This window comes from Otolemur garnettii, unplaced genomic scaffold (genome assembly GCF_000181295.1).
Source record: "Otolemur garnettii isolate 467f Iridium unplaced genomic scaffold, OtoGar3 scaffold00159, whole genome shotgun sequence".
NCBI classification, from domain to species: domain Eukaryota; kingdom Metazoa; phylum Chordata; class Mammalia; order Primates; family Galagidae; genus Otolemur; species Otolemur garnettii.
In genome coordinates this window covers 1,465,724-1,482,584 of record NW_003852554.1, presented here as the reverse complement: position 1 = coordinate 1,482,584, position 16,861 = coordinate 1,465,724, and the positions used below count along the sequence as shown (strand labels likewise).

The 16,861-nt window shown below is 38.6% G+C and overlaps 1 protein-coding gene across 1 annotated transcript in view; it reads right to left on the bottom strand.

The window, feature by feature from the left end:
• EPS15 (epidermal growth factor receptor pathway substrate 15) overlaps positions 1-16,861 on the bottom strand; it is a 166,378-nt gene that overhangs the window by 48,202 nt on the left and 101,315 nt on the right. The window contains exon 13 of the mRNA XM_012811472.2: positions 3,820-3,892. Coding sequence (XP_012666926.2) covers positions 3,820-3,892 — 73 coding nt within the window. The remainder of the gene's footprint in view (positions 1-3,819; positions 3,893-16,861) is intronic.

The following is a 16,861-nucleotide window of genomic DNA, read 5'->3' as shown; positions in this document are numbered from 1 at the left end:
GGTAACATGTGGCACGTGCCATATTAAGTGCATATACACTCCTTTGAAAGAGTTCCAACACAGGGAAGACTGGTGTAGACTAAAGAGACAAAGAAGGAAAAGTATGAGAGAAGTGGTAGGATTTGAGCTGGACTTTTAGACATGGGTGGAATTCACATAAACAAGGAGGTAGAGAACAGTCTAGGTTATGACAACAAAAGGCATAGAAGCAGGAATAAGAAGAATATATATAAGGCGCCTAGTTCAAAGTCAGACAGTCAAAACTGAGAAATGTCTCTATTTCGTCTTTTTCTCTACCCCCAATAAATCTACAAGGTATGACATCCTCCTATCATCAACGGTGGCAGTAGACAACAGTAAAGATTTTCACATCTGCAAGTTGTGATACTAGAATTGGTTTACAAAGAAGGCAAGAGAAGGTAGGGTAAGCACTTATGATCTGACTTTAAAATTTTAGATGTTAGGGAATAAAGGAGGCAAGTGGTGAGTAAGAAAAACACTGACAGAAACAGCCACGTTCAAACTTGAAGCCAGAGTCATTAAGACATATCAGCCTTAAAATGACACATATCAAAATGGTTAACTGGAGATGTGGAACTGGCATTGAGGAGAGCTGAAAGCTTAATAAATACTTGGGTATCATCAGCATATGGATGACAGGGGGTACAGAGACGGAAGGAAAAGGGGTGGAGGGGAGTACAGAGAGAGAGAGAGGGAGAGGCCCACACATAGAGTCTGTCTGTCCATCTGTCCCTGGCAAAGGCAACGGAAGCAAAAGGTCAGAGAGGTAGGAGGATATTTAAGAGAATAAAACCCAAGAAAGCTGTATAATCAATGCAGGAAGGAAGAAGAGACTTGGCCTTAAGATTATTGCTGGCTTGGGGAGAAAAATCAAAGCACAGTAGTATGGGTAAACAGCAGAATGAAAAAATGCTACACAAAGCAATAAAAGTAGAGAAAAATAGATTGGTATTAATAGCAGCAACAGTCAAAACAGGTGGCACATTTTCAAATTGGAGGGGTCCTATGTGCCAAATCCTATGCTGACTCTGATAGAAGTTAGAGAAGAAAGAGCTGGAAGATGAAGGGATGCTAATGAGCAGATGACAGTAGGGTACAGAATAATAAAGCTAATCAGAACATTTAGGGACTACTTACCAGGTGCCAATCACTCTGTGAGGTACTTAACCTACAAGACCTGATTTTATGCTTACACCAGCTCTTAAGTATTTGGTATTTTTATTATCCCATGTTATAGAAGAGAAAATTAAAGTGTAGAATGGTTAAATTACTTAAGATCACAAACCTAGGAAGTGACAGAGCCAGAAACTGAATTCAAGTTTGTGTGCTAGCATACTGTTGCTATAAATCTCTCTGTAAAGCTGAAGATAAATGTTAGGGTAGATCTCTGAACATTTTTTGACCAGTGAGAAGAAAATTTTAGTAAAACTGTAGATAAGCAATTTAAGGTAGGATATAATGTTGGTCTCCCCTCTCTTCTTACAAAAAATCTAGAAATTAATCATGTAGATTTTCTACTGTAACTGAATTAGGGAGATTATATAAACATGAAACAAACAAAACAAACTCAACCCTTTTGGCTTTGAAGTTTGGTTTCTGTGCTTGAGATATTAACTCCTATGATCACTATTCGAGACTTTATTAACATAGAGAAAAGCAAGAACACTCAGAAGAGCCAAGTTCGGATGAAGCACTCACTCTCTGACCAGTCTATGTTCTCTACTTCCCTTTCACCTGTCTGTGTTCTGGCATTTCTCATTAGCACTTCCATTAGAAAGTAGGGTAAGAAAAAAGCAGCGAAGTACATTGCCTTTGATTCTGTCTTTATTAATAGCTCTAGTAAATTATCTTTTGCCAGGGATATTAGAAAAAAGTACTGAGAGTTGGAGTTATTTACAGATTTTTAAAATTCATTACCAATGGGTTAATCGGAGTTAACTAAGAATAGGTAATAAAATCTACTCAGTACAACTTATGGTAAGTTACTTTGTACTTCAAAAAATTGGAAATGATCACTAAAATGCAGAGTTTTATTTACTTGTAGATTTCCATCAGCTATGTCACTGTTAGTCTAGTGCTTCAGTACCATGGGTAACACAGAGATACCCCCTTGGAGTAAAGGGGGTAAAGCTTTATTAAGCCAGTGTTCTTTTTCAATGAATTTATGTTCAGCCTTTGCTCCTTGAGCTGCACTAATCATGCTCTAATATGCCTTACGTATACTTAGAGCACCCTATAGTAAAAAAAAAAAAAAATCCAACAATTTGGACTTTCCATGACAATCACAAGTTTTGGATTTCACAAAGCTTCAGGCTAAACATAGACCTTACCATCACCACTGAGCAAAAAGGACCAGCAAATCATGGAGAAATTCTGACTGAAAATAAAACCTGTGTAATTATAAGAAATCAAATATTCAAGGACAATCCATTTAGCCTGAAAGGAACAATGTAAACTTTACTACTCTACTAAACTGGCTGTTTAAATTCACATCCTCAAAAGACACAGTAGGAAAAACCAACAGGTAGACTGTGAAAACTCCTGTAGATTATTTTGCCTTCCATTGTCTGACTATTTTCAGCAATAACTGCTTAAATTTTGTGAGTTTTCAGCAATTCTTAAAAAGCTCAAAAACTGCACAAAGTAATGCATGAGAGGTAAGACACTCCCCTAACCCCACCAATCTCAATGCCACAAAGAGAAATATACTGGGGATGATCTCTTGACTTTTGGATTGCCTTCAGGAAAAATGTAGTAAATGCAGTAAATACAGTAAATGTAACCACCTAACCAGGGAATCAACTTCAACAGAAGTCTCTCCAGCTTCCTCTTCAATCCTTCAGGAAATCATTCTCCCCACCCTAACACAGTCTATCTGACAGACAATCTCTAATGAATATCCTGAGCCAAAACAAAACAAGGGATCTAATAATTTAGAGGTTTCACCTACTTAAAACTATTACAACAAGCAGGAAAATCCAACATTAAAAGATGTCCATCTTGGAGCCTAGCAACTGCTGCCGGTGCTACCCAATCTCCAGTATGTGCTAGTGCAGCATTCAGGAAGCAGCACCCTAATAACAGGGCCACATGCACTGTTTACTTCTCTGAGTAAAAACACTGCCCAATTTTCTGTATTTTTAGTATCTGAAAAACTGTCCCCTTTTTTGAAAAATCATTTCTCAAACATAAACCGGTTTTATTATTTCTCTTTGTGAAATGAAACTATTTAACAAGTACTTGGTGAAAATAAATTGAATCTCTTTATGCCAAAAGTTTAAGAAACTATGAGTACATCTTAATAAGATAAGTTACTCATAAAATGCTATTTTAAATTGTTCTGTATAATCTTCTGCCCTACCAATATTATGGAAAACAGTCCTTTACCATACCAGGTCTCTTTGCTAACAAAATCTCATATGCATGAAAAAGCAATTTGGTTTTTTAGGCTGATGAGATGATGATCTCACTCAATTTTACTGGTGCAATAATATTCACACTGTTAAGTCATTCAAACTTACACCTTTAATGATATAATATGCAAGTAAATAGTATTTGAAAAATACTTCCCAAAGTAAAAATCTACACTGAAAAATACTGTTTCCTCAATGCAGTGTAATCTTTGCAGGCCAGAAATCAAAGCAAGAACAATCATTATGCAAAATACAAACATTTATATCATATAAATATTAGGTCCCTTGACCTAATACCACATCATCAAATATTAAATGATCCTATACATTTAAAATGAATAGTCCTAAATCAAAACTAGAAGACTGAATTTTGTGGTTCACATACCTGAACCTCGCTTGTCCTCTGCTTAATAGTATCTTCTTTCTCCTTAAGGTCTTGTTCCACATTATTCTTTTCCCTAGAAGACCAGCAAACAATGCAAGAATATTTGAGAACATCAGCTACAGCTGGTATGGTTATCCATCCTCCTAATCCTGAATCGCTTTTTAAATACATAGTGAAACATTCAATTTTTAAATGAAGGGCAGATTTTTCTACCCTATTTTAATTATTTATGGACCAGAAATCAATATAAGCTCTGTTTGTAAAAAAAAATTTGCCTTCTCACTAAAACGTGATGAAAAGAGAATAGATTAAAAAAGGAAGAGGAGAAAAATAATCAATGAAACACTCAGGTTTCACTGATCTCACTGTTGCTATGGAAATACTGTCCAATGAAAATTTTTGGTCAGGAAAAGGAGGGGTTGCATCAGCTTTGTCCAGTTAACCCTTAAGTGTCATTGTCAAATTAAATGAAAATGGCTAATAAAAACAGCCAACAATCAAGCAAAAAGATATTTACTGAAGCGTTAATTCCCCCTTAAATAACTGGTATGCATCAGTTTTAGAATGAAACAACAGAGAACATGGAAAAGATTGTTAAAATATAGGTAATTTGCTCTAACAAATACCACATCTGCTCAGAAAGGATATTTTAGGACCACATATCAAACTCAATTGACCAAATACATACAACAATGTATACTAAGTAAAAAAAAGAACCACCGTGGCATTTATCTCTTCTACTCTTCAAATCAAACATTTTGGGTTCCGCTTTTACTTTGAAACATCATATCTGAATTCTTCCCTGCTTTAATCACACCTGGGATCCTATGAATGAACCCCAACAACCTCAGACCCAAAATTATAAAATGTACCAAATTTAAGTGCCGGTTTGTACTGAAATCTCTTTCTTTCTCTCTCTCTCTCTCTCTCACGCACACACATAGCGTTCCCTTCACTTTCTTTTCTACAAAATGAGGAAAACCCCCCATAAAATTATGCAATCCATTTTTGGGGTGGGGGGAAAGGTAAAAGAAAACAACACGGAGAAGGGAGGATGGCATGAGAAGTCCTCCGGACTAAGTACGGCAGTTTCTCCTTTGAGCTTTATGACCAGGTTTCAGTTTCCGTCCCAGACATAACCCAAAATGCAAGCTCAGGCTCCATTTAGCTCTAGCATAAAGGAAAGTGAGAAAATTACACAAAAGCAGACACTTAGGGAACAACTGAATGCTTCATTTATATTTCTCACCTATTTGAGGTGAGATTTTAAATGTAGACAAAAATCAACTATTTTGGACATGTGGGCATAATGTTCTTAAGATTTGTAGGAAGAAAGCATAGGAATAAAGCTGTTTGTATACAGTTACTTTTGAACACTTGAGATGGCCAAGGAGCTCACTAACAGTCTGTCAGATGGGTCACAATGTGGGTCCTGATGTGGTGGAGATTTTAAACAGTCCCTCACCACGGGAATCATTGTTGCAACCAGTTCCTTCTATACCTCAATCTATTTATTATGCAAAGGCCATCGCCCACCTCCAACCCTTATCTAATTAGATAAAGTCAAAAAACAGAAAAACACAGGGGAAAAAATCTGAAAACAGCAGACAAATTCTGTAAGCTCAATCCTGGAATTTTTTTCTTTCCTCCTTATGTGAGCAGATGAATGTTTTCAGTCTTGTTGCAGCATGTTAGAAATAAGTCACACGAAAATCTTGTCCCCTCCTCCCACCCCAAATCCTCAGCGGCATTCCACACACGGTCAACACCAATTCAGCTCCTCATTTCAACAGTAAATAACAAAAATAGAAAACATTACACAGTGTTGCAGACCAGCACTGCACACAAGTTTGTATTGAATTCTTTCTCTTCTGCTGTTAAACTGCTCACTGACAGTGTCTGCTGAGATCAAACATGCATGCAGGAAAATAAAGGCTGCAAAGAAAGCAGTGAGCTGATTCAAAGTAGCCAAGAGAGAAGAATGGGAGAGCAAAGAAAGGAAGTGAAACTGGTAAAAACGGAGACAGTTCATAAAGGACTCTCACCTATAAGGAGCAACCACAGTCTACATTTGGGTAAAATGGAGGAGGCTTGAACAGTATAAATTTCTCTTCATAATTTGCAGTGTATGGGGGAGTTAGGAGGAGGAGAGAAAGTGGTAGTGATGCTCCAAACATGTCCATTCTCAACAAAATAAAATACGGGGATCTTTAGGCATTAATTCCTTTTAGTACAAAGAACAACTAAATTCCACTTTCCATGCATGTTTATAAAGTAAAATTCTGGTATCATAGTAATTTCTTTTATTATCAAAACCAAGTACTATAACATTGCTAAATAGAACACTTGAAAAATTAACTGTTCAGTTGTATCACTTGCTATAAAAAACATTATTGGGCTCAGCACCCATAGCACAGTGTTTACAGCGCCAGCCACATACACTGAGGCTGGCGGGTTCAAACCTGGCCTGGGGCAGCTAAACAACAATGACAACTGCAAGAAAAAAATAGCCAGGCATGCGGTGGGTGCCTATAGTCCCAGTTACTTGGGAGGCTGAGGCAAGAGAATCACTTAAGCCCAAGAGTTTGAGGTTGCTATGAGCTGTGACACCATGGCACTCTACAGTAAGACTGTCTCAAAAAAAAAAAAACCATTATGGCCAAAAACCTATCCTATAAATCAGACTGAAAGTCAAATAATTTTCTCATTGACTTAGATTACATTTTTCAAAGATGCCAAATTGTTATCCTGTTTTCTTGCCTAACTTCTATAACTATTTTTCTCACTTCAGGCAAGTAAAAATATCTAAACATACGTTTAGGTACACTACGGATGCTTGGCCATATTTCTTACAATTGCTCCTCTTTTGAACAACATGTATATAATATTTTTCTACCTGTGATGGATGCATAATCAACACAAATCATTCTGTTAACATTAGTATTAAAAATTTTTAAACATCATTCTTTTTCCAAGGATCTGTGTCACAATAAAAAGCAGTATTTATACAAAGCTTCCCAAGGAGCCCCCAATATATGCAGAAAAGACAGATGTAAAGATGTAATTCAAAAGCAGGTGTGAGAATTTTGCCCAAACCACTCATTCTGGATGTCATGATAGGAAAAACTAAAGCTATTGCCTTCCCATGAGTAATAAAAAGGAAAGGAAAAAGAAATTATTCTATTCCTTTATTTTAGACCACCACCCTGGCCCTATGTACTCCCAAGACATTTACAAATACTGAGGAATCTGCAAGTACCAAAGCTATAAAGAGAGGTCAAGGACAGAGGTCCCTGGTTGACAGTTCGGAGTCTGTGGAACCTCGTATCTGAACCATCAAGGGAAGCAAAGCCCAGCTAGGCTTTCAGAACCCTAAGGTCGATGACTGCATAAACCTAATGCAAAGTAGTCAAAATCTATTCACAACAGTCAGGCTGAGGAACTTGTGAGTCCATATAATTCACTTGCATTTTCTCAAGTCCTGTGTATGGGGAACAGAGAATGAACCATCTGAGAATTCCAATATTATTGTAGAGACAAGATCAAATCACCTTCAAAGTTCTTCCCAGAAACAGTTTTATGTCTTTTTTTCTGAACATAAGCATCTATTGTTTTATAACCAGAAAACAATAAAAACTAAAAACCATTGAAAACTAGAAAGCTGTGAAAACTCATGCTCTATTTTTCAATCCTGAGATTGATAAAAAATATTCTTAGGACACATTAAAAAATGCTCGTATTAGGTCAGGCGCAGTGGCTCATGCCTGTAATCCTAACACTCTGGGAGAAGTGGGTGTGGTGCTTGAGCTCACAAATTCAAGACCAGACTGAGCAAGAGCAAGACCCTGTCTCTACTAAAAATAGAATTGAGGCAAGAAGATCACTTGAGCCCAAGAGTTAGAGGTTACTGTAGGCCATGCTCTCATGGCCCCTACCCAGGGCAACAGCTTGAGAGTGTTGTCAAAAAAAAAAAAAAAAACTGCTCATATTATTAAGTAGCTTAACTGTTAAGTTCCTTTATAAGCAAATAGAGAAAGGCAAGGTAGTCTCACTATCCAGTCTTCAGGAAGACATCTGGATCTCATGGAGAAAAAGAAAATGAACTGGCCAGGTGTCGCAAGCAGTTCATGACTGTGAACTTAGCACTCTGGGAGGCCAAAGCAGGAGGATCCCTTGAACTAAGGAGTTCAAGACTAGCCTGAGCAAGAGCAAGACCTCCTCTCTACTAAAAATAGGAAAGTAGCCAGACATTGCAGTGGACACCTGTAGTCTCAGCTCCTGGGGAGGCTGAAGCAGGAGAATCACTTGAACCCTGGAGTTTGAGGTTACTGTAAGCTAGGCTGATGCCAGGGCACGCCAACCTGGACAAAAGAGTGAGATTCGGTCTCAAAAAAACAAAAAGGGAATAAAAAACTAGATACCTGGATTCTAACCTGGCTTTGCTGAAAAACAGTTGTTCTGACTCTGGTTAGGTTAGGTCACTTAACTTCAGAGCCTTCGTCTTATTTTTCATATGCAGATGCTAATATCTACACTATCTTAGGATCTGTAAGGTAAAATGTACAAGATGTCATATAACTAAGAAAAAGAGCAGACTTTCAGCCTAAATATTAACATTATCTAGAATTTTAAATAATATTGATGGAGTATATTTGAATTTCTCTTTTTTTTTTTTTTTTTAAGAGACAAGAGTCTCACTTTGTCATTCTTGGTGGGGTGCTGGGGTGTGATAGCTTACAGCAACCTCCAGCTCCTGGGCTTAGGCCATTCTCTTGCCTCAGCATCCCAAGTAGCTGGGACTACAGGCTCCCACCACAACACCTAGCTATCTTTTTGTTGTTGTTGTTGCAGTTTGGCTGGAGCCGGATTTGAACCCACCACCCTCAGTATATGGGGCCGGCCCCCTACTCACTGAGCCACAGACGCCGCCCATGTTTGAATTTCTTAAAAAGAATTATGGGTTTTTAAAACAAGTTAGAATACATTGATCTAATAGTTGCACAATACATAACATGATTACTAAAAATCTCTGCCTCAAACTCTTGTCTAAGTATCATTCAGAAAAATCTAATTACTCTCTATGTTTAGAAATTCATTATGTGGTTTTTAAAACATAGGATTCAGGGGAAAATAGTCCAGAATTAAAATGCTGATTCTATCACAGATCATCTGAAGTCACCGTAATAACCTATTTGTTCTGGCTGACTATCCCTTTCTAAAGTCTAGCAATCCTTTTAGATTACTCTGCTTTCTCCTTGGAAGACAGAGACCTGATGTCTTTCTACTCATAGAGTTCAACAGAAGATACCACCTATTAACAGACTCTATATACCTCTCTGAGAACTGATTGGCTAGGAATTCATTCCTGATGAAATCTTAACCAATCACAATACCCCACCTCAAAACACAATTAATTCAAGAATGAGCCCATGATCAAAGCCAAGGCAACTGGAATCTTTTACCTAAGCTTCCTTTATTTGGAAATAATAAAAAAAGTACTATTACCAGTATCATATCATCTTCTACTACTAAATTACAGAAGCTAACATTTATTAAGCATTTGCTACATAATTGGTATTATGTGATAAATGCTTTACATAGGTTATCACATTCATTCTTAAGAAATATCATTCCAGGGTGGTGCCTGTGGCTCAAAGGAGTAGGGTGCTGGCCCCATATGCCAGAGGTGGTGGGTTCAAACCCAGCCCCAGCCAAAGACTGCAAAAAAAGAAAAATCCTTCCTGTGAAATAATAAAGACAGTAAAATATTGAGTCCAGGTGCTGTTGGCAGCTATTGTCCTGCATAAGTAACAACAGAATTTCCATACAAAAAAGCTAAGGTGAAAGGCATGGAGAGATGAGCCTTGGCAAGACTTAGGCCCTGGCTTTTTTTTTTTTTTTTGAGACAAAGTCTTATGCTATCACCCTCGCTAGAGTGCTGCGGCATCACAGCTCATAGCAATCTCCAACTCCTGGGCTCAAGAGATTCTCTTGCCTGCGCCTCCCAAGTAGCTGGGACTACAGGCACCTGCTATAATGCCCTGCTATTTTTTTGGTTGCAGCAGTTGTTGTTTGGCAGGCTTGGGCTTGTCTTGAACCTGCCAGCTCAGGTATACGTGGCTGGCGTCTTAGCCGCTAGAGTCATAGGCACCAAGCCTAGGCCCTGGTATCTATTAATAGTTAATTTTATGTGCCAACTTGGCTAGGCCACAGTATCCAGCTATTTGGTCAAATACCAGCCCAGATACTGTAGTGAAGGTATTTTTTCTTTTCTTTTTCAAGACAATGTCTCACTCTGTTGCCTTGGGTCTAGTACCATGGCTTCATAGCTCAGAGCAAACTCAAATTCTTGGGCTTGAGTAATCCTCTAGCTTCAGCTTTTCTATTTTTTAGTAGAGACAGGGTTTCTCTCTGGCTCAGGGGGGTCAAACTCCTGAGCTCAAGCAATCCACAGGCCTCAGCCTCCCAGAGTGCTAGGATTACAGCATGAACCACTACATATGGCCATGGTGAAGGTATTTCATAGGTGAGATTAAAATTTAAATCAGTAGATGTGAGTAAAGCAAATTTTCCATAATGTAAGTGGACCTCATCCAATTAGTTGAAGGCCTTAAGAGAAAAAGACCAAGGTCTTCCAAGGAAGAAAGAATTCTATCTCCAGACTGCTTCAGCCTTGAGCTGTAACATCAACTGTTCCCTAGGACTTCAGCTTACCAGCCTGTCCTACAGATTTCAGACTTGCCAGCTCTCACAATCATGGGAGCAAATTCCTTAAAATGAATCTAGGTATACATATATACACATCCTATTGGTTCTGTTTCTATAAAGAACCCTAACATTTCCTCTACCTATATCCTTGCTTTCCCAAATTTTATGGAGTCATCAAATTCCCCTTTTTGCCTAAACAGCCCCTAGTTAGTTATGTCACAATCTTTTTTAAGCTTCAGTTTTCCTCTCCTCAAAGAGGGATAATAAAACCTGCATCTTATAATTGCAGAAAGGATTATAGTTTATAATAGATGCTAAATAAAACTTAAATAGCAACAAACTCTTTATAAGCTCTAGTTTCTCCAACTATAAAATAAAGATATCTACTGTACATACTGTACATAGAATCATTAAAAGTGAAAGAAAAAATATACAATAGAACCTAATATATCTCTATGCAACTTTAAGACTTCCCTATTGACTCAACAAACATACAATGAATTCTATCACATACTTGTCACTGTGCTACACTTTAGGGATGCCTGAAACAGTAAGATAAGTGTCTACCATGAAGAAACTCTCAATTCAGTGTATGTGCACAAACACCAGGTGCAAGGAGTGGAGGGGGTAAAGACATAATTACAAGGCAGTGTACTGGGTGCTATAACAGGTGCTGTAGGAACACAGAGAATGGAAATCAGACTCTCACTGGAGAAGGTCAAAAACTTCCCTGGTATTAGTGAGGGCAAGATGATCAATTGTGAAACAAGTTGTACAGACAATAATGATATATTTATCAAAATAAATAATTCCAGTCTGAAAATGCTTTGTGAAGGAGGTGAGATTTCAGTTGAGCCTTGAAGGAGAGAATATTAAATGATAGGTAAGAAAATGGAAGAGAGCTTATACAAGAAAGCACAGAAGTAGCCAGCAAAATGGCACTAAAAGCAGATTAAAAAGAAAACTTCCCAAATCTGATTAAAGACTTAAATCTACAAATCCAAGAAGTTCAATAAAATCCTAGTAAGATAAATCCAAAGATGTCCTCACTGAGATTCATTATGATCAAATCACTGAAAGAAAAAAACAATGAAAGAATCATGAAAGCAGCAAAGGAGAAGTGAAGTGACTTGTCAACTTGTGACACACAAGCATTCCTTAATAAGAATCCACTGATAAGTGGATTTCTTGGCAGAAACTCTGAAGGCCAGAGGACAACAAGATGATATATTTAAATGCTAAAATAGGAGAGGAGAGGAAAGGGGAGCAGAAGGGAGAGAAAAAGAGAGAAAAGAGAGAAGGGAAAGAAATAAAAGAGAAAGACAAGACAAGACAAGACAAGACACCCTGTCATCTGAGAATTCTGTACCTGGCAAAACTGTTATTCAAAAGGGAGTTCATTACTACTGGACTTGCCCTACAAGAAATGCTGAAGGAGTCCTTCAGGTTGAAATAAAAGCACACTAGACAGTAACTCAAAGCCATATGATAGCTTGGTGCCCATAGCACAGTGGTTACAGCACTGGCCACATACACAGAGGTTGGCGGGATTGAACCCTAGCCTGGGGCCTGGTGAACAACAAAGACAACTGCAACAAAAATATAGCCAGTAGTCCCAGCTACCTGGGAGGTTGAGGCAAGAGAAATCACTTAAGCCCAGGAATTTGAGGTTGCTGTGATGCCATGGTACTCTACCAAGAGCGACATAGTGAGTCTCTGTCTCAAAAAAAAAAGAAAAAGAAAAGAAAAAACCAAACCCATATGAAGACACAAGACCTCAGTAAAGGAAAATTGATGGGCAAATAGAAAAACCAGTATTAATTGTAATTTTGGCTCACAACTCTATACTTCCTACAGGATTTAAAAAACAAATGCATAAAAAATAATTATAAACCGGAGGAGCAAGATGGTGGCCAAGTAACAGCTTCCTTGCAACTGGGCACAGTGAGTCCAGGTTGAGGAGACTTCAGACATCTCTGGCTGGTGGGATCTGCCCAGAAACATCCCTTTAGAGACACAGGGAGTCAGCGAGGGATTTCTGGACCCCATAAGGAGAACAAAAGCAGTGGAGAACTGGCAAGTGTTTGCGTGTGTTCGTTTGGTCTAATCCCACTGGCAGCTGTAATTGCAAACTGGAAAGGCCTTAGCTGTGAGCTGTTTGGGTGTTTTTGGACTTGGCACTCAGTTGAACAACCTTGGGAGAACTTCGACAAGAGAGCAGACATTTTAACCATTGTCTAGAGCCCCAGACTGAGCCACTGAGCCAGACAGAGCTAATAGCTGTGGGCCACGTGTAGCCATTGTGGGAGAACTGCCCCGGCAAGCTTGGCCCTCAGGGTCACAGAGCAAGGAGCCAGTAATCTAGTGACTGAGCAGCCTAAAGGTGGGGACTGAGATGCCTTATAGCCTTGCCCCTCAGTGGCATAGTGTGAGATCGGTTTTGGCACACTGGGTAGCGGATAGCCACTTCATGAGTGATCCCAGCGACAAGTGCATTCCCGGGAAGGCTTCTGCTTAGCCCAGGTTGGCAGTTTAAAGTACCTTTTAAGTGGTCTGAGGTGAGATTTAGGCTCTCTACCCTGCGTAATTTGAGAAATCAGCAGAGGTCTCCAGTCTCCATCTCATACAGCCATATCAGCATTGTGATTATCATCTCATACCCCAGAAGATCACCTGTTGCCCAGACAATATTCAGCAAGATATATATACTGCTTTGGGTTTCTTTTGTTTGTTTGTTTGGTTGTTTTGGGTTTTTTTGTTTGTTTTTTAATTTCAACATTTTCCCTATAGATTTTTCTTTTCTTTCTCCATTTTTCTAGTTTAAATATAATTTTCCATTGTTGCCTTTTTTAACAATTAGAACTTCATTTCTGCTAGTGCTTCTACCCCTATTATTTGTTTTTTTGCCCAATTTTATCCTGTAAAGTTTTCTGTTTGCTTGTTTTAGTTTGACTTATAGCATTTTGGTCTTTCCTCTCTACTTGGTGGAGGTGGGGTACTGTGTCCCAACAGGCTAGCAAAGAGCTGCTGACCTCAAGGAAACAATCCAACCTGGCATCCCCAGAGGTTGGTTTTTTTTTTTTTTTTGCAGTTTTTGGCCGGGGCTGGGTTTGAACTCGCCACCTCTGGCATATGGAGTCCACGTCTTACTCCTTTGAGCCACAGGCACCGCCCAAGGTTGGGGGTTTTTAAGGTTGGGTCAAAGTACCCTACTGTACACCTGTATTGCTCCTGTCTCCCTCTTTCTGTGCCTCTCTTCTTTTTGTTAATATTCCCTTTTACCTATCCCCTCTCCTTTCTCTTTTTTCTTTCTTTTTTCTCTTCCCACTCTTCAATCTTCTCAACTTTCTGGTCCTGTACCAAAAGGACTCATCAAAACTCTAGTCCAGAGGCACAGTAACTTAAAGAGCAAGAGGAAGTGAAAGGAAAATTAGGGCAAGGAAACAGATAAATCACTCATGAGGAAGAACCACCAGAAAACTCCTGGCAACATGAAAAACGAGTCCAGAGTAACCTCCCCTCCCCCAAGGGACCATAAGGTAGCTACTGCAGAGGATTCCACCTACAAAGAAATATTAGAAATGACAGAAAGAGAATTTAGAATACAGATGATGAAAACAATGAAGGAAATGATTGGAACAATGAAGGAAACTGATGATAAAGTGGAAAATAACCAAAAGGAAATCCAAAAACAGAATCAAATAAGAGATGAACGATATGAAGAATATGGAAAGGATATAGCAGAGCTGAAGGAACTGAAGCAATCAATTAAGGAACTTAAAGATGCAATAGAAAGTATCAACAACAGATTAGACCATGCAGAAGAAAGAATCTCAGAGGTAGAGGACAAAGCTCTTGAGATATCTCAGATAGTTAAAGAGGCAGAAAAGAAGAGAAAGCAGAACGTTCACTGACAAAATTATGGGACTTTGTGAAGCATTCAAACATTCGAGTTATAGGTATCCCAGAAGGGGAAGAAGAATGCCTCAGGGGAATGGAAGCCATATTAGAGAATATTATAAATGAAAATTTCCCAAATATCACCAAAGATTCTGACACACTCCTTTCAGAGGGGTATTGGACCCCAGGGTCACCTCAACTCTAACTGAGCTTCTCCAAGACACATTGTGATGAACCTGACCAAAGTCAAGACAAAAGAAAAGGTTCTGCAAGCTGCCAGGAGTAAGCGCCAGTTGACCTATGGGGCAAATCCATCAGGATGACTGCAGACTTCTCTAATGAAACTTTCCAAGCCAGAAGACAATGGTCATCTACCTGTAATCTATTTAAACAGAACAATCTCCAGCCCAGAATTCTATATCCTGCTAAGCTAAGCTTTAAAATTGATGGAGAAATCAAATCATTTACTGATATACAAACATTGAGGAAATTCGCCACAACAAGACCAGCTCTACAGGAAATACTTCAACCTGTTCTACACACTGACCATCACAATGGATCAACAGCAAAGTAAGAAATCAGAAATTAAAGGACAGAATATAACTTCCACAATGATGCAAAAGATAAAACTAAGCAATGCACTCTCACAAAATAAGATGAATAGAACATTTATCAATTATCTCAATAAATGTTAATGGCTGAATTCCCCACTGAAGAGGCACCGATTGGCTGACTGGATTACAAAACACAAGCCATCCATTTGCAGTCTGCAGGAAACACACCTAGCTTCAAAAGGCAAATTAAAACTCTGAGTTAAGGGTTAGAAGATAATTTTTCAGTCAAACAGAATTCAGAAGAAAACAGAAGTTGCAATCTTATTTTCAGATACATATGGATTTAAAGCAACTAAAGTCAAAAAAGACAAAGGTGGTCACTTTATATTAGTCAAGGGAAAAATACAACAAGAAGACATTTCAATTCTAAATATTTATGTACCCAATTTAAATGCTCCCAGATTCTTGAAACAGACATTACTCAGTCTGAGAAATATGATTTCCTATAATGCCATAATAACAGGGGACTTTAATATTCCTCTTACAGAGTTGGACAGATCCTCTAAACAGAAATTAAACAAAGATATAAGAGACTTAAATGAGACCCTAGAGCAACCATGCTTGATAGACACATATAGAGCACTCCATCCCAAAGATAAAGAATATACATTCTTCTCATCACCCCATGGAACATTCTCCAAAACTGATCATATCATAGGACACAAATCAACCTCAACAAAAATCAAAAGAGGCATGGCGCCTGTGGCTCAGTGGATAGGGTACCAGCCCCATATACTGAGGGTGGCAGATTCAAACCCAGCCCTGGCCAAACTGCAACAAAAAAATAGCTGGGCATTGTGATGGGCACCTGTAGTCCCAGCTCTTCAGGAGGCTGAGGCAAGAGAATCGCCTGAGCCCAGGAGTTGGAGGTTGCTGTGAGCTGTGATACCACAGCATTCTACTGAGGGTTAATAGGCTTATGCTGTCTCAAAAAAAAAAAACAAACCCCAAAATCAAAAGAATTGAAATTTTACCTTGTATCTTCTCAGACCACAAGGCACTAAAGGTGGAACTCCAACAAAAATGTTCAACCCCACACAAAGGCATGGAAATTAAACAACCTTCTGTTGAATGACAGTTGGGTGCAGGAGGAAATCATTAACTTCCTTAAGCACAACAACAATGAAGACACAAGCTACCAAAACCTGTGGGATACTGCAAAAGCAGTTTTGAGAGGAAAATTTATCACTTTAGATGCCTACATTCGAAAAACAGAAAGAGGGCACATCAACAAACTCACAAGACATCTCTTGAAATTGGAAAAAGAAGAACAATCTAAGCCTAAACCCAGCAGAAGAAAAGAAATATCCAAAATTAAATCAGAGATCAATGAAATTGAAAACAAAAGAGTCATTCAGAAAATAAATGAAACAAGAAGTTGGTTTTTGGAAAAAAATAAATAAAATAGATAAACCTTTGGCCAGATGAACTAGAAATAAAAAAGTAAAATCTCTAGTAACCTCACTCAGAAATGATAAGGGGGAAATAACTGATGCCACAGAGATACAAGAGATCATCTCTGAATACTACCAGAAACTCTATGCTCTGAAATTTGCCAATGTGAAGGAAATGGATCAATATTTGGAATCACACCCTCTCCCTGGACTTAGCCAGGAAGAAAGAGAGCTCCTGAACAGGCCAATGTCAAGCACTGAGATTAAAGAAACAATAAAAATATCTTCCAACAAAAAAAATGCCCTGGCCTGCACGGCTTCACATCAGAATTCTATCAAACCTTCAAGAAAGAACTTATTCCTGTACTCCAGAAATTATTCCAAAAAATTGAGGAGGAAGGAATCTTCCCCAACACCTTCTATGAA